Source organism: Oncorhynchus masou, chromosome 12, assembly GCF_036934945.1.
Source record: "Oncorhynchus masou masou isolate Uvic2021 chromosome 12, UVic_Omas_1.1, whole genome shotgun sequence".
Classification (NCBI taxonomy): domain Eukaryota; kingdom Metazoa; phylum Chordata; class Actinopteri; order Salmoniformes; family Salmonidae; genus Oncorhynchus; species Oncorhynchus masou.
Window position 1 is genome coordinate 76,936,484 of NC_088223.1, and position 27,511 is coordinate 76,963,994.

At 44.5% G+C, this 27,511-nt stretch overlaps 1 protein-coding gene across 1 annotated transcript; it reads right to left on the minus strand.

Annotated features, from left to right (window-relative positions):
* Nucleotides 1-26: 26 nt before the first annotated feature.
* On the minus strand, nucleotides 27-26,854 carry LOC135550840 (sodium/calcium exchanger 2-like). The gene is made up of 12 exons (XM_064981988.1): nucleotides 26,448-26,854; nucleotides 26,037-26,174; nucleotides 25,184-25,411; nucleotides 24,781-25,062; nucleotides 24,054-24,509; nucleotides 22,924-23,288; nucleotides 20,779-20,882; nucleotides 9,123-9,140; nucleotides 8,766-8,878; nucleotides 3,926-4,028; nucleotides 2,442-2,708; nucleotides 27-2,125 (listed from the first exon to the last, which is right to left on the minus strand). The coding sequence occupies exons 1-12, from the start codon at nucleotides 26,808-26,810 to the stop codon at nucleotides 1,749-1,751; spliced, it is 2,814 nt and encodes a 937-aa protein (XP_064838060.1). The 5' UTR covers nucleotides 26,811-26,854; the 3' UTR covers nucleotides 27-1,748.
* Nucleotides 26,855-27,511: the final 657 nt, after the last annotated feature.

Genomic DNA, 27,511 nt, shown 5'->3' on the forward strand with positions numbered 1-27,511 from the left:
AGATTGATCAAACAGAGACTGAGAACTGTGATACATTTTCAATGTAATTGTTACAACTTGAAATAAATTACAATGTCATTTCTTGTGAATGTAAGTTCTTACATTAAAATATACATACATTTAATGACAAAATTCATAAATAAATTGATGATAAGACTACTCATTTTGAGTTGGATGAATTATCTCTGTCACATTGTCACTCTAAATGGCAGATACTCAGTTATTTCTCTATAATTTACAGTATTTCATGTCATAGCAGCTTCTCAGCATTTTTAAACAGCATGCAATAGCATGCTACTAAACAGCATTGAGCCCATAGTCTTTGGTTGTTGTTGCTATGAAGACTGGGGTGAGCCCAAATGAAAGGGGTTAGGCAAATTATATTAGCATTTCACCTCTTGCCACAAGATGACATAATAGGGAATAGAGATACAACTATTTCCAAGAGAAATGTATAATACAAAAGCTGGGGAAGAGGTTGTTGTGGGTGTCGGAGGCAGCTGTATCCATTGAGCCATACAGGACAAAAACGGAGAAAGGGAGATGCTTATCTGCCATGTGTAGTTTACATTGTTCTGTTCATCAAGTTTATCTGGATCAGCCACCGTAGTGCCCTTGTTCAACTAACATAGGTAGGCCATAAGCAGCAAGATGAAGACCTAGACTCAAACCAAAACTCTTATTTGACCTTACAGTCAAATAAGGCATCTTCCCCAGTGGGCAACACTGATTGAAATTATATAATTTCAAACAGATTTGCACAATGGGTCCACCTAAGTGTTAGCCATTACATTCCTACCCGGCTCCCACATTAGGGAATTAACATTGGGGTGCTGATACTTTGCCGCCGGCAAGGCATGCAGAACAAGGTGTCCCCTCAGTGTTGTGTCAGTCCTACTTGGCCACTAGCTCTGGTCCATCGCGTGATGACAACAACCAGTTGCCTCTGAAGAGGTAACTCGTTGTTGTCGTTGCACGATGGACCAGAGCTACGTGGCCAAATAACTCTGACAAGAGATGGTATTCACTGACAGATCTTGACCACGTGAGTTGAGAGACTACCAAAGATCATGGCCTGGTCCAAAACTGTAAAACTATACCTAGACCTCAGGAGCTGAGGCCCAGACAGACTCAGACCAGAATCATGTTGATGTGGTCTCCAGTGGTGTCAAGATCCAGACTTCACACTCCATCCATGTCTTTCCTCTTAACCTGAGCAGCCTATTTTAAAGAGTGTCTTTGCACGGTATCCCCTCCACTTTCTATACCAGGCATATTAGCATCCTGTGATTGTGATCATCACATAGTCCATCACCACCACATTCCTCTACTAATAACCAGCTTTTCCTTCTACATTTTCTTCTACACCCTACATTTTGTGTGTGTGTGTGTGTGTGTGTGTGTGTGTGTGTGTGTGTGTGTGTGTGTGTGTGTGTGTGTGTGTGTGTGTGTGTGTGTGTGTGTGTGTGTGTGTGTGTGTGTGTGTGTGTGTGTGTGAGAGAGTGTCTGACATTCTCTCTGTGAGCAGTGAGTACAGAAAATAGACATTTGCATCATTACTCCTGGTAGTGGATCTTCTGCTAGATGTCGAAGATGTGTTGTTGCAGTGGCAATGATGATGATGATGACGATGTGTATGTGTATGTGTGTGTATGTGTGCGTGCAAGCATGTATGCGCGTGTGTGTGTGTCTGTGTGCATGTGTGAGTTTCTCAATCTACCCATCTACCTATCTAGCCCTGTGCTCCCTCAGAAGCCCTTTACATGGCAGTAGGCCTCCAGGCTGGAAAAGAGGATGTAGATGAACCAGAGGCCAAAGAAGAATAGGGTGGTGAGCACCTTGGTGACCTTGGGCCCCCCCAGCTCTCCCCCTACAGACGGCCGGCGGCGGAGCATCAGCACCCCCATGTTGATGAAGGCGAAGATGGTGAAGAGCGTGACCGAGAAGGCCAGTGAGCCGGGGTCCACACGGAAAGTTTGACCTTTGGTCTCCCAGTAGATGGCAGCGATGGACCACGCCACCCCGATGCCCAAGAAAACGTTGACCGCATTGCTACCCGTCACGTTGCCCACCGACGCGTCAGCATACTGGTCCTGGGTGGCAGCGACTTTACTGGCAAAGGTGTCTATGGAAAGAGGTTTGGGTTAGAGTTTAGAATATGGTTAGGATTAGTATCACTAAGGCTGGGAGAGGTGTAAATAGAGGTTGGGAGGTATGGTTTTGGGTTATAGTTGGTTCAAGAGTTAGGTTTAGGGTAAATAGCTAGCTTGGATTGAAGATAAAGTAACTTAAAGCAGACACTCAGACACACACACACACACACACACACACACACACACACACACACACACACACACACACACACACACACACACACACACACACACACACACACACACACACACACACACACACACACACACACACACTCACTCACTCACCAGGGATGGAAGTGCCCAGAGCCACAAACACCACAGCAGTGACACTGTCTTTGAGGCCCACGGTGCAGCCGAAGTGGGAGGCCAGGTCCCCGATGACGGTGGTTAGTAAGCCAATGACAATGATGGACACCACAAAGCAGGCCCAGCCATTCCAGTACTCGGTAGGTGGCACGCAGGCAAACAGAATCTTCCAGAAAACTGTCACAATGTGCATGAAGTAGTCGAAGCAGTTGGGCATTCGCCGCTCCACTCCCTCTTCCTCGTCACCTGGCAAAATGAGGCAGGTAGAGGACAGGGACAAACAGTGTTATCGATGAGTATTTATCGATAGCATACATTTGCCGGAGAAAAGACCAAACCATGATACAAACCATACAGACAAACAAACACGCATGCACACACACACAATATACTGTAAAATATACACATTATATATGTACAGTGCATTCGGTAAGTATTCAGATCCCTTGATTTTTCCACATTTTGTTGCGTTACTGGCTTAATTGTAAAATTGATATTTTTTTGTAATCCCTCATCAATCTACACACAATATGACATAATGACAAATCAAAAACAGGTCTTTAGACATTTTTGTAAATTTTTTACAAATAAAAAAACGAAATATCATATTTACATAATTATTCAGACCCTTAAAACCCAGTACTTTGTTGAAGCACCTTTGGCCGCCATTACAGCCTGGAGTCTTCTTGGGTACATGACGCTACAAGCTTGGCACACCTTGATTTGGGGACTTTCTCCCATTGTTTTCTGCAGATCCTCTCAAGCTTGGTCAGGTAGGATGGGGAGCGCCGCTGCACAGCTATTTTCAGGTCTCTCCAGAGATGTTCGATCAGATTTAAGTCTGGGCTCTGGCTGGGCCACTCAAGAACATTCATAGACTGGTCCCGAAGCCACTCCTGCGTTGTAGCAGGTTTTCATCAAGGATCTCTCTGTACGTTGCTCTGTTCATATTCCCTTAATCCAGACTAGTCTCCCAGACCACCATGCTTCACCATAGGGATGGTGCCAGGTTTTCTACAGATGTGATGCTTGGCATTCAGGCCCAAGAGTTCAAGCTTGTTTTCATCAGACCAGAGAATCTAGTTTCTCATGGTCTGAGAGTCCTTTAGGTGCCTTTTGGCCAACTCCAAGTGGGCTGTCATGTTCCTTTCCTGAGGATTCACTTCTGTCTGGCCACTCTACCATAAAGGCCTGATTGGTGGAGTGCTGCAGAGAAGGTTGAGTCTCATAGCGAAGGGTCTGGATACTTGCGTAAATAAGATATTTCTGTTTTCGCTTTGTCATTGTGGGGTATTGTGTGTAGATTGATTAATAAAAGTAGTTTTTTAATCCATTTTAGAATAAGGCTGTAACGTAACAAAATGTAGAAAAAGTCAAGCGGTCTGAATACTTTCCGAATGCACTGTATGTATCATTACATATTTGTGAATTATTTACATGACATAACTCAGGTTATGTCTGACCTCCTGAACTGACTGTGACCGCCTCAATGAACTGTTCTCTCCAGGAATGAGTTCCAATCACCACAGCCAGATTGGTGTCCTTCAAGAGTTTGTCCACGGTGCTCTATCAAAACACAAAAAAGATTAGCAATGAGAGTGGGCAAGTATTCAACAACAAAAGCTGACACGGCATGCTCTGAAGCGCAAACACATAAAATGTCACACACATTCTGTCTCATGACTTCTGTTCTTATCAAACTGAAGTCAGGATAGACATGAGGGTAGAAGATAAGTATCATTACTGTTAAAACGGCCAGCTTCAGTCAGCTGATTCTAGCCATTACTTCGGCAGCTTAGTCTCCCATTCAGAGGACCCCCACTTTTGTTAGTGTCTTATTGGTCAAGGTCAGTCCAAATAATTATCACCACATCTCCTTCAGCCTATCACTGGCCTTGATTCCCAGGACTTCAGTTTCAGTTAGTCTATGACCCCAACACTCTGTGTGGTCAGAAACATGCTATCCCCATCCTGATGAGCACATCCACAGTTTTACCTCCTGCTGAACCTTTCCTGCTGTGGACTGAATCCCTGTATGTCTGATGTTTAATTGTGTGTGCATCTAAACATAGGTGCCATGAGATCTGTGTCATATTATATGGAGCTAAGTTTTGTGGTTTATTGTGTACAATTATTGTGTATTGAGGTTGTTAGCTAGCTTGAGCTCCCGCTCGCGTTAGCACTACCATTAGCATTTTGTATTGGAATGCATGAGCATTTCAGCATAACTGTTAGTGATTAGCATTTATTAGCATTACTCATTTATTGTGCTAAGCTATTTTCTATTCTATATATCGTACCAGTCAAAAGATTAGACACACCTACTCATTCAAAGGTTTTTCTTTATTTTTACTATTTCTACATTGTAGAATAATAGTGAAGACATCAAAATGATTAAATAGGACATATGGAATCATGTAGTTACCAAAAAAGTGTATTTTATATTTGAGATTCTTCAAAGTAGCCACCATTTGCCTTGATGACAACTTTGCACACTCTTGGCATTCTCTCAACCAATTTAATGAGGTAGACACCTGGAATGCATTTCAATTAACAGGTTTACCTTGTTAAAATTTAATTTGTGGAATTTCTTTCCTTTCATAATGCGTTTGAGCCAATCAGTTTTGTTGTGACACAGTAGGGGTGGTATAGAGAAGATTTACCAATTAGGGCTAAGACCAAGTTCATGTTATGGCAAAAACAGCTCAAATAAGCAAAGAGAAATTACAGTTCATCATTACTTTAAGACATGAAGGTCGGTCAATGTGTAAAATTTCAAAAACTTTGAAAGTTTCTTTAAGTGCACTCACAAAAACCATCAAGCGCTATGATGAAACTGTCTCTCATGACCGCCACAGGAAAGGAAGACTGAGAGACCCAGAGTTACCTCTGCAACAGAGGATAAGCCCAAATAAATCCTTCACAGAGTTCAAGTAACAGACACAACACCAACTGTTCAGAGGAGACTGGGTGAATCAGACCTTCATGGTCAAATTGCTGCAAGGAAACCATTACTAAAGGAAACCAATAAGAAGAGACTTGCTTGGGCCAAGAAACACGAGCAATGGACATTAGAGTCCAAATTTGAGATTTTTGGTTCCAACCGCCGTGTCTTTGTGAGACGCAGAGTAGGTGAACGGATGATCTCTGCATGTGTGGTTCCCACCGTGAAGCATGGAGGAGGAGGTGTGATGGTGTGGGGATGCTTTGCTGATGACACTGCCAGTAATTTACTGAGAATTCAATGCACACTTAACCAGCATGGCTACCACAGCATTCTGCAGTGATACGCCATCCCATCTGGTTGGCGCATAGTGGGACTATCATTTGTTTTTCAACAGGACAATGACCTAACATACCTCCACGCTGTGTACGGGCTATTTGACCAATAAATAGAGTGATGGAGAATGAATCAGATGATTTGACCTCCGCAATCACCCGACGTCAACCCAATTGAGATGGTTTGGGATGAGTTGGACCGCAGAGTGAAGGAAAAGCAGCCAACAAGTACTCTGCATATGTGGGAAATCCTTCAAGACTGTTGGAAAAGCATTCCAGGTGAAGCTGGTTGAGGGAATGCCAAGAGTGTGCAAAGCTGTCAGAGGCAAAGGGTGGCTACTTTGAAGAATCTAAAATCTAAAATATATTTTGATTTGTTTAACATTTTTTTGGTTACTAAATGATGCCATATGTGATATTATTTATTTCTCCTCTTTCCTTTCAGGACCACATAGTGCGGCAAAAAAGTATTTAGTCAGCCACCAATTGTGCAAGTTCTCCCACTTAAAAATATGAGAGAGGCCTGTAATTTTCATCATAGGTACACTTCAACTATGACAGACAAAATGAGATTATTTTTTTAAAATCACATTGTAGGATTTTTAATGAATTTATTTGCAATGGTGGAAAATAAGTATTTGGTCACCTACAAACAAGCAAGATTTCTGGCTCTCAGAGACCTGTAATTTCTTCTTTAAGAGGCTCCTCTGTCCTCCACTCGTTACCTGTATTAATGGCACCTGTTTGAACTTGTTATCAGTATAAAAGACACCTGTCCACAACCTCAAACAGTCACACTCCAAACTCCACTATGACCAAGACCAAAGAGCTGTCAAAGGACACCAGAAACAAAATTGTAGACCTGCACCAGGCTGGGAAGACTGAATCTGCAATAGGTAAGCAGCTTGGTTTGAAGAAATCAACTGTGGGAGCAATTATTAGGAAATGGAAGACATACAAGACCACGGATAATCTCCCTTGATCTGGGGCTCCATGCAAGATCTCACCACGTGGGGTCAAAATGATCACAAGGACAGTGAGCAAAAATCCCAGAACCACACGGGGGGACCTAGTGAATGACCTGCAGAGAGCTGGGACCAAAGTAACAAAGCCTACCATCAGTAACACATTACGCCGCCAGGGACTCAAAACCTGCAGTGCCAGACGTGTCCCCCTGCTTAAGCCAGTACATGTCCAGGCCCATCTGAAGTTTGCTAGAGAGCATTTGGATGATCCAGAAGAAGATTGGGAGAATGTCATATGGTCAGATGAAACCAAAATATAACTTTTTGGTAAAAACTCAACTTGTCGTGTTTGGAGGACAAAGAATGCTGAGTTGCATCCAAAGAACACCATACCTACTGTGAAGAATGGGGGTGGAAACATCATGCTTTGGGGCTGTTTTTCTGCAAAGGGACCAGGATGACTGATCCGTGTTAAGGAAAGAATGAATGGGCCCATGTATCGTGAGATTTTGAGTGAAAACTTCCTTCCATCAGCAAGGGCATTGAAGATGAAACGTGGCTGGGTCTTTCAGCATGACAATGATCCCAAACACACCGCCCGGGCAACGAAGGAGTGGCTTCGTAAGAAGCATTTCAAGGTCCTGGAGTGGCCTAGCCAGTCTCCAGATCTCAACCCCATAGAAAATCTTTGGAGGGAGTTGAAAGTCTGTGTTGCCCAGCAAAAGCCCCAAAACATCACTGCTCTAGAGGAGATCTGCATGGAGGAATGGGACAAAATACCAGCAACAGTGTGTGAAAACCTTGTGAAGACTTACAGAAAACGTTTGACCTCTGTCATTGCCAACAAAGGGTATATAACAAAGTATTGAGATAAACTTTTGTTATTGACCAAATACTTATTTTCCACCATAATTTGCAAATAAATTCATAAAAAATCCTACAATGTGATTTTCTGGATTTTTTTCCCTCATTTTGTCTGTCATAGTTGAAGTGTACCTATGATGAAAATGACAGGCCTCTTTCATATTTTTAAGTGGGAGAACTTGCACAAATGGTGGCTGACTAAATACTTTTTTGCCCCACTGTAGTTAATGTCAGTTAACACTGGACATGATTCTCAGTTATCTGAACCATGAGTAGTCAGATGTGTCATTTGTGTGTGTGAGTGTGGAGTGTGTGAGTGTGAGTGTCCATTAAACTCCTCTTAACCTGGATATCCGCCTCATCCTTGTTCTGACCGGACATTCTGTAGTGTTTGCTACCGGGCTCAAACCAGCACCTAAGGTTTCTTATTACATTCACAGTCCTTCGATTCTCTACAATCCTACCCCTATTTTTCAATTGCATTACATACATTTCCTGTCTTGTCACTTACAGGACAGTTTGTGTGAAAAGGTTTCTTGGCTTTGATATACATTCTATCAACATCACAATATACTGTATCTATTCCAGTGTTTCCCAACCTGGTCCTCGGACATCCCCCCCGAAAGATTACCCCAGCGATTCCACATTAGTTTAAAATACATTTTTAGAACTAGCTCACCTGATTCAATTAGTAATCTAATTACCAAGCCCTTAATAACTTGAATCAGGTGTTCTGGTGGTTGAATAGACCAAATGTGTAATGGCTGGTGGGGGGCAAAACTAGGTTGAGCAACAGCTCTGTTCTATTCTGAAAGATGAGAACGTGTAAATGGAAGTAGAGATCCTCCAGTTCTAGAGGCACTCAGTTAAGAGACACCTCAGTCCTGTCAAATAAATCCCAGAGCACACTGCATGCTAGTGGCTACAATACCGGGTCTAGTATCCCATTTGGAGTCATTCCCTGTCGGATCTGTTGGGTGAGAAGGTGCCACAGTGAGAGGGGTTAATCAAACATAACACAACACACCTACAGACACGCATGCACACACTGTATATGACACACACACACACACACACACACACACACACACACACACACACACACACACACACACACACACACACACACACACACACACACACACACACACACACACACACACACACACACACACACACACACACACACACACACCTTAAACTCGTAGGACTCCTCTATGATGACCTCTAGCCTGCTGTGCTCCCCTAGAATGGGCTTCCCCATCTCTGAGATACGTCTGGCGTCCTCCTCTTCTGGAGTAGGGTTCCCTAAAGGGGGAGAGGAAAGGCGAATGTTCTCTTACTACAATACATGATGGGACTAATATAAATGGAGTTAAACAAATACATATTTTGTAGTTATGATGGGGTTAGACAGGTGAACTAAGCTCATGATGCATTAATAAGCGATATTGTAAAATAATCAATGGGTATATATCATTTTAATGTTCAAAAGCATCTGTAAAAATCACAGTGGACCTTTCAATTGTGTGCAAAACTTATTAGATCTTACCCTGGTTGAGCAGCAGAGCTGCAATAGGAAGAGAAAAAAATAAATGTGTGATTTTGAGATGTGATTACTTATAATGCTATTCAAGCTAAAGTGATTTTTGCATTGAACCTTTATTTATTCACGTTAGTCTCATTGAAATCAAATGTATTTTGCAAGAGAGACCTTGTCAAAATAGCAACAGTCGACAAAAGACAGAAGTGACAGTACACAGTACACATGCAAGGAATTGATCAACTGAGAAACATTATACTTCGGACAATGTACAAACAATAAATGAATGACAGATTCATCAGATCACAATGTGCATTCTGAAAGTAACCATGCAGTGAGGAAAGAATCAGTACAAATTAACCGACACCAAATTCAAATATTCCTGCGTCTCCATCCTCTACTAAATGCAGTGAGCTCATCCAAAGAGGTATAGGCTTGACTTCCATCCATGTGAAAAAAAATGTGGAAGTGCTTTTTCAATGGGATGCAATGGGAGAGGGTCCATCGAGTTCGATTAACATGAAAAAAAGAAAGCTAATTCACTTCGAGAGGCCTACTTGATCGAATAGGAGGTGCATAATGTTTACATTGTTACGAAGGTCCTGTATGAGTGAACAAGCTTGACATCAGTGTTATGCACTGTACGTCGTACTGTGCGGTTGTTATGGTGTACGACAGTGTGCTGCTTTATATATGAATGGATTATCAGAATGAGTGGCACATGTCAAATCAAATCAAAGTTTATTTGTCACGTGTACCGAATACAACAGGTGTAGACCTTACAGGGAAATGCTTCATTACAGACTCTAACCAATAGTGCAAAAAAGGTATTAGGTGAACAATAGGTCAGTACATAAATAAATCAACAGTAAAAACACAGGCTATATACAGTAGTGAGGCTATAAAAGTAGCGAGGCTACATACAGACACCGGTTAGTCAGGCTGATTGAGGTAGAATGTACATGTAGATATGGTTAAAGTGACTATGCATATATGATGAACAGAGAGTAGCAGTAGCGTAAAAGAGGGATTGGTGGGTGGTGGGTGGCGGGTGGCGGGACACAATGCAGATAGCCCGGCTCGCCAATGTGCGGGAGCACTGGTTGTTCGGCCCAATTGAGGTAGTATGTACATTAAACGTCAGAGTGATTTACAATGTGAAACCGTGCAAACATGTGTTCTACAGCTCAGCTAGATATAACAATCACAACGAATTTGAGGAAAACAACTTTATTTCAGGTCTTGTTCTGCCTAGTGACAAATCTCTCTGGCATCTTATTGGCTAAGAGTTCCAGCCTTTCCTCCGTCTTCATGGACAACGATTTTCTTGTCAGTGTAGTTAAAAATCTTTGGCACATCTCCCAGCCTCACTACATTCTGCCATCAAAGAGGTGCTGAAGTCATTGATTAGGCCTAGTATTTTAGCCTTCTCACAAAAAATGCAAGAAACCATTCGTTTTGGGGGTGTGGTTTGATGTGGGTGTGATATCCCAAACAGCCACCGTACCAACTGCGTGGCGCAGCATGAAAACGTGAACGTAATTGGTCAAGAATCCCAAGCTCCGAGGGTTAAAATGTCTTCATCTCTAGAGAAGTATCTTTGAATGTGTTTAAATCTGAAAGTGTAGCAAGTGAAGTGTGTGACAATGAATCAAAAATAGTGAAATCAAAAGAATGGAACAAACCAAGCAAGTTGTAGTAGAAGACAAGGACCGGTCCAATAATGCATTTCTTATTGGACTGCGTTTTTTGGACAAGGAGATTCATTTGGGAAATCCATTTGTAATATCGAGGACTGTGAAGAGAGCAGTGGGAAAGGTGCATTCAATCAAGGTGACTCGAAGCGGCCTTGTTTTGGTTTATTTTGTCGATGAAGAACAGAAGAAGCTGCACTGGATCTGGCAAAATTGTCCACGTCAGAAGCAACATCTATTGATCTTCGGAGCAGGGCGCCTGCCAAAGGAGTTATAGCTGGAGTCTTGTTGGATATAGTCAGAAAATCCTAGGAGTGGTCAGTGCATTTCGCCTGATTCGTATGGTAAATGGAAGGAAGGAGAAAAGCCTATCATTATTATTGTTGTTTGAAGAGACTCTACCTGAATATGGGAAGCTTGGATATGTGAGGTATGCGGTGAGAGCACTTGTGCCCAAACCATTATAGTGTGGGAATTGTACAAGATAAAATGTGATTTTATATCCATCACATGCGTCGAATACAAAAGGTGTAGACCTTACCTTGAAATGCTTACTTACAAGCCCTTAACCAACAATTTTAAGAAGTAACACAATAAAATAACAATAAAACCGAGTCAATGTGTGGGGGTCGAGGTTAGTTGAGGTAATTTGTATATGTAGGTAGGGGTAAAGTGACTATGCATAGATAATAAACAGCAAGTTGCAGCAGTGTAAAAACAAAGGGGGTGTCAATGCAAATAATGCAAATGAATTGTTCAGCAGTCTTATGGCTTGGGGGTAGAAGCTGTTAAGGAGCCTTTTGGACCTAGTCGTGGTGCTCTGGTACCGCTTGCCGTGCGGTAGCAGAGAGAACAGTCTATGACTTGCATGACTGGAGTCTTTAAATTTCGGCTCTCTCATGCCGTCACTGGAAGGGGTGCGTCACCTGAGTGGGTTGATTCACTGATGTGGTCATCCTGTCTGGGTTGGCGCCCCCCCCCTTGGGTTTTGCCATGGCGGAGATCTTTGTGGGCTATACTCAGCCTTGTCTCAGGATGGTAAGTTGGTGGTTGAAGATATCCCTCTAGTGGTGTGGGGGCTGTGCTTTGGCAAAGTGGGTGGGGTTATATCCTTCCTGTTTGGCCCTGTCCGGGGGTGTCCTCAGATGGGGCCACAGTGTCTCCTGACCCCTCCTGTCTCAGCCTCCAGTATTTATGCTGCAGTAGTTTATGTGTCGGGGGGCTAGGGTCAGTTTGTTATATCTGTAGTACTTCTCCTGTCCTATTCGGTGTCTTGTGTGAATTTAAGTGTGCTTTCTCTAATTCTCTCTTTCTCTCTTTCTTTCTCTCACTCGGAGGACCTGAGCCCTAGGACCATGCCCCAGGACTACCTGACATGATGACTCCTTGCTGTCCCCAGTCCACCTGGCCGTGCTGCTGCTCCAGTTTCAACTGTTCTGCCTTATTATTATTCGACCATGCTGGTCATTTATGAACATTTGAACATCTTGGCCATGTTCTGTTATAATCTCCACCCGGCACAGCCAGAAGAGGACTGGCCACCCCACATAGCCTGGTTCCTCTCTATGTTTCTTCCTAGGTTTTGGCCTTTCTAGGGAGTTTTTCCTAGCCACCGTGCTTCTACACCTGCATTGCTTGCTGTTTGGGGTTTTAGGCTGGGTTTCTGTACAGCACTTTGAGATATCAGCTGATGTACAAAGGGCTATATAAATTGATTTGATTTGACCATTTTTTTGTGCCTTCCTCTGACACCGCCTAGTATATAGGTTATGGATGGCAGGAAGCTTGGCCCCAGTGGTGTACACACTACCCTCTGTAGTGTCTTGCGGTTGGATGCCGAGCAGTTGCCATACCAGGCGGTGATGCAACCGGTCAGGATGCTCTCAATGGTGCAGCTGTAGAACTTTTTGAGGATGTGGGGACCCATCAAATCTTTTCAGTCTCCTGAGGGGGAAAAGGCATTGTCGTGCCCTCTTCAAAACTTTCTTGGTGTGTTTGGACCATGATAGTTTGTTGGTGATGTGAACACTTAACCCATTCCACTACAGCCCCGTCGATGTGAATGGGGGCATGTTCGGCCCTCCTTTTCCTTTATTCCACGATCATCTCCTTTGTCTTGCTCACGGAAAGGTTGTTCGCCTGGCACCACACTGCCAGGTCTCTGACCTCTCCTATAGGGTGTCTTATCGTTGTCGGTGATCAGGCCTACCACCGTTGTGTCGTCAGCAAACTTAATGATGGCGTTGGAGTCGTGCTTGGCCACGCAGTTGTGGGTGAACAGGGAGTACAGGAGGGGGCTAAGCACTCGCACCTGAGGGGCCCACGTGTTGAGGATCAGCGTGGCAGATGTGTTGTTACCTAGCCTTGGGCGGCATGTCAGGAAGTCCAGGATCCAGTTGCAGAAAGAGGTGTTTAGTCCAAGGGTCCTTAGCTTAGTGATAATCTTTGTGTTGAACGCTGAGCTGTAGTCAATGAACAGCATTCTCACATAAGTGCTCCTTTTGTCCACGTGAGAAAGGGCAGTGTGGAAGGCGATTGAGATTGCATCATCTGTGGATCTGTTGGGGCGGTATGTGAATTGGAATGGGTCTAGGGTTTCTGGGATGATGGTGTTGATGTGAGCCATGACCAGCCTTTCAAATCTCATCATGGCTACCGACGTGAATGCTATGGGGCGGTAATCATTTAGGAAGGTTACCTTCGCTTTCTAGGGCACAGGGAGGTCTGTTTGAAACATGTAGGTATTATAAGGTCACATGTTTGTAGAAGGGAGAAGTATGGTATTGAAGAATCTGTGAATGGAAATTGTTGCAACTGTGGTGGGGATCATACTCCAGACTTCCTTAAGTGCCCTGTTAGGGTGAAGGAGGTGTCAAGGATCATGGCTGTGCAGCAGATCTATGTGGAGGTGTTGAAGACAGTCCAAGGGGCAAGAGGCAACAGTGTTGAAGATGCATTACAACCAGTTGCTAGTGTTTTAAGTCAATTGAGTGATCCTGATACATTCATTGTGAAGAAGGTGGATTTGGTGGCATTTATAGCCACAGTGATTAATTGTACAGCATAAATGTCTAAGAAGTCCAAGAAGCTGGATATCATTACTGGATATCATTATATCTGCAGCCAATACGTTTTTGGGGCTCAAAGACTGCAAGGACTATTGTCACTTGGAAATGTTCCCGCCCTCACAGGAGTCGTCTGAGCTTGTGTACCTGATTAGAATGGGGGGGGGGGGGGGGGGGTTACAGAAAAGCGGGTTGATTTTGTTTAGTAATTATTTTGTTAATTGTTAGTTTTGTATATTATTTGTTCCTTTTAGGGATCCTTGATATTTACCTGCACAGTAGGTGGCGGAATGCACATCCAATTATTGCAAATGTCATTATAGCCAAGTTAACAAACAGCCAAGTTAACAAACAGATCACTGACCATTTTGACTCCCACCGTACCTTCTCCGCTGTGCAATCCGGTTTCCGAGCTGGTCACGGGTGCACGTCAGCCACGCTCAAGGTACTAAACGATATCATAACCGCCATCGATAAAAGACAGTACTGTGCAGCCATCTACATCGACCTGGCCAAGGCTTTCGAATCTGTCAATCACCACATTCTTATCGGCAGACTCAACAGCCTTGGTTTCTGAGATGACTGCCTCGCCTGGTTCACCAACTACTTCTCAGATAGAGTTCAATGTGTCAAATCGAAGGGCTTGTTGTCCGGACCTCTGGCAGTCTCTATGGGGGCACCACAGGGTTTAATTCTCGGGCCTACTCTTTTCTATGTATACATCAATGATGTCGCCTTTGTTGCGGGTGCTTCCTTGATCCACCTCTACGCAGACGACACCATTCTGTATACAACACACCTCCAAACGAACTTCAATGCCATACAACACTCCTTCCGTGGCCTCCAACTGCTCTTAAACTCTAGTCAAACTAAATGCATGCTTTTCAACCGATAGCTGCCTGCACCCACCCGCCTGACTAGCATCACTACTCTGGACGGTTCTGACTTAGAATATGTGGACAACTACCTAGGTGTCTGGCTAGACTGTAAACTCTCCTTCCAGACTCATATTAAGCATCTCCAATCCAAAATTAAATCTAGAATCGGCTTCATATTTCGCAACAAACCCTCCACTCACGCTGCCAAACATACCCTCGTAAAACTGACTATCCTACCGATCCTCGACTTCGGAAATGTCATCTACAAAATAGCCTCCAACACTCTACTCAGCAAACTGGATGCAGTCTATCACAGTGCCATCCGTTTTGTCACCAAAGCCCATATACCACCTACCACTACGACTTGTATGCTCTCGTCAGCTGGCCCTCGCTAGATATTCGGCGCCAAACCCACTGGCTCCAGATCATCTATAAGTCTTTGCTAGGTAAAGCTCCACCTTATCTCAGCTCACTGGTGACCATAACAACACCCACCCATAGCTTTCGCTCCAGCAGGTATATCTCACTGGTCAACCCCAAAGCCAACACCTACTTTGGCTGCCTTTCCTTCCAGTTCTCTGCTGCCAATGATGGAACAAATTGCAAAAATAGCTGAAGTTGGAGACTTATATCTCCCTCACTAACTTTAAGCATCAGCTATCTGAGCAGCTTACCGATCGCTGCAGCTGTACACAGCCCATCTGTAAATAGTCCATCCAACTACCTACCTCATCCCCATGTTGTTTTTATTGACTTTTTTTTGCTCTCTTGTACACCAGAATTTTTACTTGCATCATCATCTGCACATCTATCACTCCAGTCTTAATTTTCTAAATTGTAATTACTTCGCTACTATGGCCTATTTATTGCCTTATTTCCTTACGCCATTTGCACACACTGTATGTAGACGTTTCTATTGTGTTATTGACTGTACTTTTGTTTATGTGTAACTCTGTGTTGTTTTTTGTTGCACTGCTTTGCTTTATATTGGCCAGTTCGCAGTTGTAAAAGAGAACTTGTTCTCAACTGGCCTACTTGGTTAAATAAAGGTGAAATAAAAAAATGTATACAATAAAAATTATACAATAGAAGAAGAAGAGTAGTATCTTTGATAACAGTTGTGTTTGTGATGCTAACATTAACTCAAAAATTTGAAAATGCTTGAGTTGGAAAAACCCAAGCTGTTTATGACCGACAAGTCTCATTCTGTCAACATAACATTGGCGATGACGTATGTCTCGTTTTTAGTCCAGAGACACTGTGCGCTAATGCATCAATTGGTGTCAATAAAGAAAAGGGCGGGCTATAGGTTTGTTTCTACTGCTACGATTGGATAGCATGCAGCTGTACTTTAGGTTGAGTCTGCAGTGAGATTGGGGCGCTTGCTGCTGAGCTCCGAATCACTGATTATTTTGAGCATGTGGGCAGGATTGAAATCTAAACCCCAAAAAAGGAAAGCTGTTGTGGGAAAGCTGTTGTGTACCCTAGATTCCCTACATTTTGGAAGATTGGTTATGGAAAATATTACGTAATGACCAAAGTTCTACCACTTACCCGTAGTCCATTTTGCCTATACCAATGATATATAGGCCGTTTTCAATCCGTTTTCAATCAGCTAAGTTGTTTTTTAAGTTCAGCTCTTCTTTAATTCCCTCCTTTCAAATAAACATCCTCCATTCCTCAATTCAATTTTAATCTATTCTGTTCCTTTGTTTCTGATTCCCACACCACCTCCTCCTTGGCACATTGAGTTCCCTTTCATTCAGTCAACTTTGCTACAACATACTATGGGGGAGTAGCACTCTCACAACTTTGAATGAAGGATATACAATCACACGTAATAAGGCCCATGAAATCCACGCTTCGCTGGAAGTCCCGCCTTCCACAGGTGATAAGCATGAGGCTCGGCTTCATTCCTTCAATTATTCAGCTCTTCACCTAGGTGTGATTAGGAACAATTCACACTACTAAAACAAACAATTGGAAAACGAGACTGTCTTACATTGCGCCAACTAAACTGTCCTATAGTGGTAGAGCGTGCTCAGCCCCTGGACGTTGGGGGCTGAAGTTTGTACTTGTTCTCATGGACACTGGGAGACTCTAATCTTGGCTCACTCCCTATTGCTGGGGACCAGTGAGCACATGCTCTCACTTCAGTTGAAGCATGTCCCCGGTTGACTCAACTCCGGTGCAGATCTTTTATCCAGGTGGGGCCCTCTCTCTCAGGAGTGGAGGCTACACACCGGGGTGGTCTCCCTAATATGGGAAATGTTTGGCAGGGCCGATGTAGATCGTGTCGCAAGAAAATGTGCAGTGTAGTTTCAGGATGATTTTCCCCGAGGGACAATACAATTAAAGGGATACTTCAGGATTTTGGCAATCAAGCTCTTTATCTACCTCCCCAAAGTTCGATGAACTCATGGATACCATTTGTATGTCTCTGCATGCAGTTTGATGGAAGTTGCTAATGTAACTCGCATTAGCGCAATGACTGGACGTCCAGGGTAAGTGCTAGCATGTTAGTTAGCATTGGCTCACCAAACTACCAAATCAAATCTTATTTGTCACATACACATGGCTAGCAGATGTTAATGCGAGTGTAGTGAAATGCTTGTGCTTCTAGTTCCGACAATGCAGTAATAACCAACGAGTAATCTAACCTAACAATTTCACAACAATTACCTTATACACACAAGTGTAAAGGGATGAAGAATATGTACATAAAGATATATGAATGAGTGACGGTACAGAACGGCATAGGCAAGATGCAGTAGATGGTATCGAGTACAGTATATACATATGAGATGAGTAATGTAGGGTATGTAAACATTATATTAAGTGGCATTGTTTAAAGTGGCTAGTGATACATTTTTTACATCAATTTTTCCATTATTAAAGTGGCTGGAGTTGAGTCAGTATGTTGGCAGCAGCCACTCAATGTTAGTTAAAAGTCTGATGGCCGGGCCTCCCGGGTGGCGCAGTGGTTAAGGGCTGTGCCACCAGAGACTCTGGGTTCGCGCCCAGGCTCTGTCGTAACCGGCCGCGACCGGGAGGTCCGTGGGGCGACACACAATTGGCATAGCGTCGTCCGGGTTAGGGAGGGCTTGGCTGGTAGGGATATCCTTGTCTAATCGCGCACCAGCAACTCCTGTGGCGGGCCGGGCGCAGTGCACGCTAACCAAGGTTGCCAGGTGCACAGTGTTTCCTCCGACACATTGGTGTGGCTAGCTTTCAGGTTGGATGCGCACTATGTTAAAAAGCAGTGCGGCTTGGTTGGGTTGTGTATCGGAGGACGCATGACTTTCAACCTTTCAACCTTGTCCCGTTGATGTGGATAGGGGGGTCCTCCCTCTGCTGTTTCCTGAAGTCCACGATCATCTCCTTTGTTTTGTTGACGTTGAGTGTGAGGTTATTTTCCTGACACCACACTCCGAGGGCCCTCACCTCCTCCCTGTAGGCCGTCTCGTCATTGTTGGTAATCAAGCCTACCATTGTAGTGTCGTCTGCAAACTTGATGATTGAGTTGGAGGCGTGCATGGCCACGCAGTCGTGGATGAACAGGGAGTACAGGAGAGAGAGAGGAGAGGACTCAGAACGCACCCTTGTGGGTCCCCAGTGTTGCGGATCAGCGGGGTGGAGATGTTGTTACCTACCCTCACCACCTGGGGGCGGCCCCTCAGGAAGTCCAGTACCCAGTTGCACAGGGTGGGGTCGAGACCCAGGGTCTCGAGTTTGTTGTTGAGTTTGGAGGGTACTATGGTGTTAAATGCTGAGCTGTAGTCGATGAACAGCATTCTCACATAGGTATTCCTCTTGTCCAGTTGGGTTAGGGCAGTGTGCAGTGTGGTTGTGATTGCGTCGTCTGTGGACCTATTGGGTCGGTAAGCAAATTGGAGTGGGTCTAGGGTGTCAGGTAGGGTGGAGGTGATATGGTCCTTGACTAGTCTCTCAAAGCACTTCATGATGACAGAAGTGAGTGCAACGGGGTGGTAGTCGTTTAGCTCAGTTACCTTAGCTTTCTTGGGAACAGGAACAATGGTGGCCCTCTTGAAGCATGTGGGAACAGCAGACTGGGATAGGGATTGATTGAATATGTCTGTAAACACCAGCCAGCTGGTCTGCGCATGCTCTGAGGACACGGCTGGGGATGCCGTCTGGTCCTGCAGCCTTGCGAGGGTTAACGCGTTTAAATGTTTTACTCATGTCGGCTGCAGTGAAGGAGAGTCCGCAGGTTGTGGTAGCGGCCGTGTCAGTGGCACTGTATTGTCCTCAAAGCGAGCAAAGCAGTTGTTTAGTCTGTCTGGGAGCAAGACATCCTTGTCCGCGACGGGGCTGGTTTTCTTTTTGTAATCCGTGATTGACTGTAGACCCTGCCACATACCTTTTGTGTCTGAGCCGTTGAATTGCGACTCTACTTTGTCTCTATACTGACACAAAGCTTGTTTGATTAGTCGTGCGGAAGGAATAGCTACACTGTTTGTATCCGGTCATGTTTCCGGTCAATTTGCCCTGGTTAAAAGCAGTGGTTCGCGCTTTCAGTTTCGCGTGAATGCTGCCATCAATCCACGGTTTCTGGTTTAGGAATGTTTTAATAGTTGCTGTGGGTACGACATTGCCGATGCACTTGCTAATAAACTCGCTCACCGAATCAGCGTACTCGTCAATGTTGTTGATTGACGCAATGCGGAACATATCCCAATCCACGTGATCGAAGCAATCTTGAAGCGTGGAATCAGATTGATCGGACCAGCATTGAACAGACCTGAGCGTGGGAGCTTCCTATTTTAGTTTCTGTCTATAGGCTGGGAGCATCAAAATGGAGTCGTGGTCAGCTTTTCCAAAAGGAGGGCGGAGCTTTATATGCATCGCGGATGTTAGAATAACAATGATGCAGGGTTTTACCAGCCCTGGTAGCACAATCGATATTGTTGTATTTTACTATGCAAGTCAGTTATGAACAAATTCTTATTTTCAATGACAGCCTAGGAACAATGGGTTAACTGCCTGTTCAGGGGCAGAACGACAGATTTGTACCTTGTCAGCTCGGGGGTTTGAACTTGCAACCTTCCTGTTACTAGTCCAACGCTCTAACCACTAGGCTACCCTGCTATCGACATTTGATTGTGAGGAAGGACAGAAGGACTTGAATTCTTGTATGTTGTTATGATCACACCACGTCTCGTTAATCATAAGGCATACCCCCCCGGCCCCTCTTCTTACCAGAAAGATGCTTGTTTCTGTCGGCGCGATGTGGGAAGAAACCAGCTGGCTGTACCGACTCCGATAGCGTGTCTCGAGTGAGCCATGTTTCCATGAAGCAAAGAACGTTACATAAAGATGTCTCTAATGTCTGTCTGGAATGCTACCCTTGCTCGGATTTCATCAACCTTGTTGTCAAGAGACTGGACATTGGCGAGTAGTATGCTCGGGAGCGGTGCGCAATGTGCCCGTCTCCGGAGCCTGACCAGAAGACCGCTTCCTCTGCCCCTTTTACGGTGTCGTTGTTTTGGTTCGCCGGCTGGGATCCGATCCATTGTCCTGGGAGGTGGGCAAAACAGAGGATGCACTTCTGGAAAGTCGTATTCCTGGTCGTAATGATGGTGAGTTCACGTTGCTCTTATATCAAGTAGTGCCTCCCGACTGTATGTAATAAAACCTAAGATTACCTGGGGTACCAATGTAAGAAATAACACGTAAAAAAAGAAATACTGCATAGTTTCCTAGCAACGCGAAGCGAGGCGGCCATCTCTGTCGGCACTGGAAGTTACCTGTAACTTCCTGAGAATTGGCTGCAGAGACAGTTCATCTGATTCTGGGGAAGTAGATACTGTAAATCCCTTTAATCTTATATTATCTTATCTTATAAAACTCTTCTAGAGATACTGCAAGTGTAGTGGGAAAAGGTTTCTCACAATATGTGCCAAATGTCAATTTTCGCTGTGTGTAACAGTGGATAGTAGGTTGAACAAACCTTTTGAGATTTTTTATAAACTAACACTAACCTTCACACACCACACACCCCACTGACCTGAGATTCCTCGCTTTAGCCATTTGGGCTCATCCAGCACAATGAAGAAGTTTTCCTGCTTCTCATATTCCTCCACATTTACAATGCATACCTGTAGAGTCTGACTGTGGAGAGACATGCAAGCATGCACCCACCCACACACACACATACATACATATACACCCACACTCACACAGGGAGAGAGAGAAGAGGGTTGTCATCAATACACATTGTTATATTTGTAGACGTTTTAAACACATTTGATGAGGATAAAAGGAAAACATTTTTTTCAATAACACACACACACACACACACACACACACACACACACACACACACACACACACACACACACACACACACACACACACACACACACACACACACACACACACACACACACACACACACACACACACACAGCTAGTGCATTCATCTTGAGATAGCTAGATGAGACAACCACATCTCAGTAATAGCAAGTACAACTGAAGAGTACTTATAAAACACTGTATCCACACATTTTCACTTGTTTTTTCATCAGAAATGATTGCTTATGGGTAGCTTCATGTGTATGGGTACCCTCATGTTGTCATGCCCTGACCATAGAGAGCCCTTGTTTCTCTATGGTGTAGTAGGTCAAGGCGTGACTGGGGGTAGTCTAGTTTATGATTTCTATGTGGTGTTCTAGTTTATTTTTCTATGTTGGTGATTTGTATGATTCCCAATTAGAGGCAGCTGGTAATCATTGTCTCTAATTGGGGGATCATATTTTGGTAGCATTTTTCCCACCTGTTTTTGGGGAATATTACTTTGTGTTTTGTGCATGTGTACCAGGAAGTCACTTTTCGAAGTTAGCAAAAACAAAAAAATAAATCAATAAACTAAGTTTCACTTTATAATAAATATGTGGAACTCAACATCCGCTGCGTCTTGGTCCGTCTCTCCACACGTACGGCACACATGTTTTTATACATAGAGTTTAGATGTGTTACTTATTTTCCACCATAATTTGCAAATAAATTCAATAAATATCCTACAATGTGATTTTCTGGATTTTTTTTCTCATTTTGTCTGTCATAGTTGAAGTGGACCTATGATGAAAATTACAGGCCTCTCTCATCTTTTTAAATGGGAGAACTTGCACAATTGGTGGCTGACTAAATACTTTTTTGCCCCACTGTAGGTGTGATCGAGGTGTTAGTGCACCATTACAGTAATAACTACAATATATGACCTGAAATGACATCACATTACAGTATGAGTACTACCTGTAAGTGCACAATTAGTCCAACGTGGAACCACAGCTTATATCGTCTGAACATTTAATAGGGAAAGGATCTGTCCGCTAACATTAGCAAGAGGCTGTCAATCATAAACTAATGGATGCTGCTCCACATAATAATCCCCATCACCCCAGTTACTGTAGCCTTAGGATACATTTCCATCAATATAACATAGTACATGTGGACACCTACACAGACACACATACTGTACATGAATATAATTTTGATCCCATTTGCTTAATGGAAGGGATACGTATAACATTCAGTATATGTGGACACATACTGTACATAGACAAATGTGGACACAAACTGATGGAAAAACACATTTACCAACATACAACGATGCATTTACACTGAACTGTATGACAGTTCCCTCTAGACCTCGATCCTCATCTGTACTCTGTACTCTCATCTGTACAGCTGCTAACAAACCTTCCATCTGATTCCTTAGCAGAGAGAGTAGGCATTAAGCAAACTTGTTTTGGAGCCTCAGTGTCTATTGGGTTTCTCAGATTCCTGTCTGTACTTCATTGATTTGTTTGTGTAACTAAGTGCATACACCTGGTTTTCCAGGCGTAATCAGACACCAGTTAAAAGGAAAGAGCAGCAATCAGTATACTTTGGCTAGCAAAATCCAGAGTAACCCTTCCCTGGTCTAACCTCATGTACAGGCTATAGGCTGTTGATGACCTAGCATTGACATCTGGTTGAAATTATGTAATTACAACCAGATTACAACTAGTTTACAACCAAATTAAATTATATCATTACAACCGGTTTACAACCAACAGGTTGTAATTTGGTTGTAATGACGCCATTTCAAACAGTTTTTCCGGCTGGGTACCGTCCCCCTACTTTAGGGTTGGCATAGAGCAGGCCTCACCTGGTCTGTTCGTTGGAGAACTCAAGCTCGCCCTTTGTCTCCTCGTAGTCCACGCCGGCACGGGCGCTGCCATCCTCAGTGCGGTAGGGCAACATCACGGTGCCCCGCGAGCCAGAGTTCCGCACCACCGTCACCACCATCGTACCGGAGCTTTCGCTCACTCGCAGCACGCGCTCGCCGAACGTGAAGATGCCGGCGTGGTCGTCGTCCAGGATGGTAACCATGGCAACTAACGGCTCCACCAGCCGGCCCTTGGGTGGCGTTCCCAGTGAAACCTCGTTGCCGCCCTGATCCAGACGGAGATTCTGCAGCCGCACAAAGAAGTGCTCGTCTTCCTCGAAGACGTCGTCGTCCAAGATGCCCACCTGAAATGGACAGGGGACACACAAAAGGTTGTGTTGGGAATTACTGTATGCATTGAGACAATCTTATTTAAATGCCCAGTGCAGTCAAAAATGTGACTTTCCTGGGTTTTATATATATTTCCATGTAGGAATAATACTGTGATAATGCACTTTTTAGTGTGAGAGCTGTTGGAAATTTCATGCTGTTTTGGTGGGATGGAGTTTTGGCCTGCCTGTTGACATCACTCCAATAAGCAAGAGAGTTCCAAACCTTTCTGCCAATAACAGCTAGTTTTTCCCACCCCACTCAGACCACTCCCAGACAGTCCTAGCAAAATTCTTCCTTGAGAAATTGCTCCTGTTAATTAAGAAGTTATTTTTGTTCATTTTAGAGCATTTTGATGGAGAACAATCACAGTAAGGTACTTAATTGTTACCCAGAAATGATTTGATATTGAAGTAAAAACAGCTGCATTGTGCCTTTAATCTAATCTCATCTGAAATTATTTAAACTAATCTCTAATCCATCCAAGAGCAAGTTTTCCCTTGCCACTGTTGCCTCTTTTCGCTCTTTGGAGGTGCAGACAAGTTGCTCACAAGTACTGTACTAGTAAACTAGTAAATTGACTAGTAAACAAATACTAGTCAATGAGTTAGTTGATTGATTGTTTGGTTGATCGAAGTATTACTCAAAACTACAGTAAACAGCGACTATTCACCTCCCTCCTCTCATAATTTCCCACCCTCTTTTCCCCTCTCCGTCCTTCTCTCTCCTCTCCATCTAACCTTAATCTCCTTCCGACTCTCCCCTGGCTTGAACACCAGCGTCCCCTCGCTAAACTCATAGTCCGCCCCGGCATTTGCCGAGCCATTCTCCGTGTGGTAGTCCACATAGAAGGTGTGCTGCCCCATGCCACCCTCACAGATCACTGCTAGGCTCAGGGTACCACAGTTCTCTGTGCACTGGTACTGGGCACGCTCAAAGGACAGGTGGGTGCACGTGGCCCTGTCCTCTTTCTCCAGGGCTCCGCACTCCGTTGCGGCGGCTTTGCGTCGTGTGTGCTCGGCGGCATGCTTCTTGAGCACGTTGCCGGCACCGATCATCATGCGTGTGGCTTGGATGCGGTAAAAGGCGCGGCTCTTCCTCTGCTGCACCAGAGCTGAGTAGTTGGCCATCTCGATAAGCTGCTCCAGGTCTTTGTCCGGGTGCTTCTGCTTCAGGTCCTTCAGGATGCGTACCACCTAGGTTAGGTCACAACGTAAACACAATATTAACTAAATGTTAATACCAGGCTTAAACAAGGATAGCAAAATGATACCGCAATGTAAACACAATGTTAACACAATGTTTGAAATACAGCGTTAACCCAATGTTTTAAAAAAAGGAACAGCACCAGGGCCAAGACACGTAAAGGACCAATACCATCTCCCTGCCCACTCCACTCTCCTATAATGCTAAACTCTTCTGACTCGTCCTGACTATTCTCTTTCCTGATCTCCTGGCTCAGCCTACCTCATCTCTGTTCTGGTCCAGCTCCTTGCCTGTCTGAACAGAGACTGTGCAGACACTGGAGGAGTTTCCAGCAGTGGAATTGCTATCCGAGAACTTAGCGTCCATGATTACATCGATCCCCTTGGGCGCCAGGTCACCTTCCGTTTCCACAACAATGCCATGCCGCTTGTCGGCACGGTAACGCTTGTGCATGTACTTGTAGAAGAGCAGGCGGCGGTCGGCGATCCAAGCCAAGATCACACACACTGGGAAGTAGAGCAGAGTGACCAGAGCCTCCCACACCTGCAGAATTAACACACAACATTTCTATATAATATAAAAACACACAAATGCATACAAAATCTGTCTATAAACCCCCGCTGACACACAAACACACAGACACACACACGCAAATAATACAGACCTCCACTACTCCCGGGGAGATGACAGCCAGGATGAGGTAGAGCCAGATGTAAGCGAAGATGCTCCAGAAGGCTGTGATGAAGAACACTCTCAGATGTTTGATCTTTCGCGACTCCCCGTCGGGGATGACCCACACACACACTCCGATGATCACAAACATGTTGAAGGCAGCGCTGCCCACGATGGTGCCCGGTCCAAGCTCACCCGCGTCAAAGTTGTGACCACACACCTGCCAACAAGACAGCAAAGTTGAATAACAAAATAAGCTAGGGTTACGCTACCTCCATTAAGGTATCTGTCAATGGGGAACCCAGTCTAATTCAAGCAAATCAAGGGTCCGTCAGGTGTAGCATGTAGTACAAAGGGATTGTGGGGACACTCAGGGGTAGTGTGTAGAGCCCTGCACTGGCATGAATTTTAAGCCCGAGCCCTACCCATACTCGCAACGTTCAGGCCCTACCCTACCCAGGCCGATTGTTTCTGCCAAATTGAAGGCCCTGCCCGAAACCCAAGATCAGAAATAACTTCCTCCATTAGTAAATGCATTAGCCGCTCCTCTCTGTCTGTCACTCGCTCCCTGCGTGCAGGTTGAAGCACTTCTGACATCCTGTTATGATCTTACTCAGATATGACTACAGCGCAGGGGAGCAAGCGCAAATGGCTCAGCTTCAAAATGTTAGTGATCAATTTGTGATACCTGAGCCCTGCCCGTACCCTAGTTAGTGATGAAAGATACGACCTACCCAGCCCTAACCTGATGGGTTTGGGGCTTATGGGGAGTGGGGACACTGGGGGAGTGTTGCATATACTCTGGGGTGTGTAGTGATGAAGGTTTTGTGGGGTCACTAGCATACCTCGATGACAGAGAGAAGGATCTCTGGTGCAGAGGAGCCCAGGGCCATGAGCGTGAGGTTAGACACAGTCTCGTTCCAGATCCGCACAGTGGTCACTGATGTCTCCCCGTTGGGTTTGGTGATAGTCACCTCTTTCTCCTACAAAGACAAGGACACACATCACAGTTAGGGGAACATGCAGCTAGTGTTTTACCAATACAACAATTCAGTGATATCGCCTATGAGCTGATGCTAGAGGACAGTATTTCAAAAGTTCCAGAACTTTCACCAAAGTTGACAGGTTTTTCAGAAATCCCGGTCTGAGAAATCCCAGAATCATTTCTGCTAAATTTCTGAAAAACCTGGGAACTTTGGGGTAAGTTTTCAGAATCACCACAAAACAAAACAAAGAGAGAAGTGGTCACTGGTCACCTGGGAGGTGATGACCTCGATGGAGGCCATGAAACGGTCGGCGATGATGGACACACCCAGGAACATGTACATGAGGCAGGTAAAGTAGACTATCGCCCTCCCTGTCTGCTCTGCCAGTGGAGGGCTGAGTGGTAGCCACACAGGCAGCACAATGCCAGGTCTACACATCACCTTGTCTGTGCACGCCCGCTTGCCCCCTGTGGTGTTACCAGATGGGGAAGATTGGGTGCCTGCTACAGATGCCCGCTCCACCACCTGAGGCTTGGAATGGAAGGAAGAGGTGGCCGGGTGGGGCAGGAGGAGGAGGATGGAGAGGAGGAGTAGGAAGGATGGGAGTGGGGGATACACAGGGTGGGGTCCCATGCTATCCCTGAGTTAGGTGGTGCCTGGGGTCACTGGGTAGGAACACTCTCCTGAGAGAACATTGAGAGAGAGAGAGAGAGAGAGAGAGAGAGAGAGAGAGAGAGAGAGAGAGACCAAAAGAACAACAGGGGTTGAGGATGTGGCTCTCTAAATTGTTCACTAGGGTATATTAATAAGGTCTACAATACATTCAACTGTGCCACTCCCCACATACATGAATGCCATTTGGGTATTTCTGAGATTAATTAAAGGGATAGTTCACCCCAAAATAAAAATAAAATGGTTCCTATCCTAGCTACTTTAAAGTAGTTATTTTAACATTCTGAATGTCAGCAATGCTGCTATAATTAACATCTTATAAGTATTAGTATAATATTTATTGCTATTGTTTGTTTGTTTTGAACTATTTATCTGTTTCTTGTGCTGTTTTTTGTATGCGCCTTGGTAGGGGTGGGGGGGGGGATTAAGGATTGGGGATGTTTCATATTTGTTTATTTAGCTACAGTCACTAACGGTTAATATTAGCAGCTAGGACTAATACACAATGGAAGTTAAGGGACCCGAGTTAGCATGCTCTACATTGTCCAACATTACCTTAGTTACTTCAAACCCGAGTTCTCTAGAAACGTACCATTGTTTTACAGTCATCGATGCCAATGCTAGTGGTTGGGCACTGGAGCTTAGTAAACAAAACCCAAAGC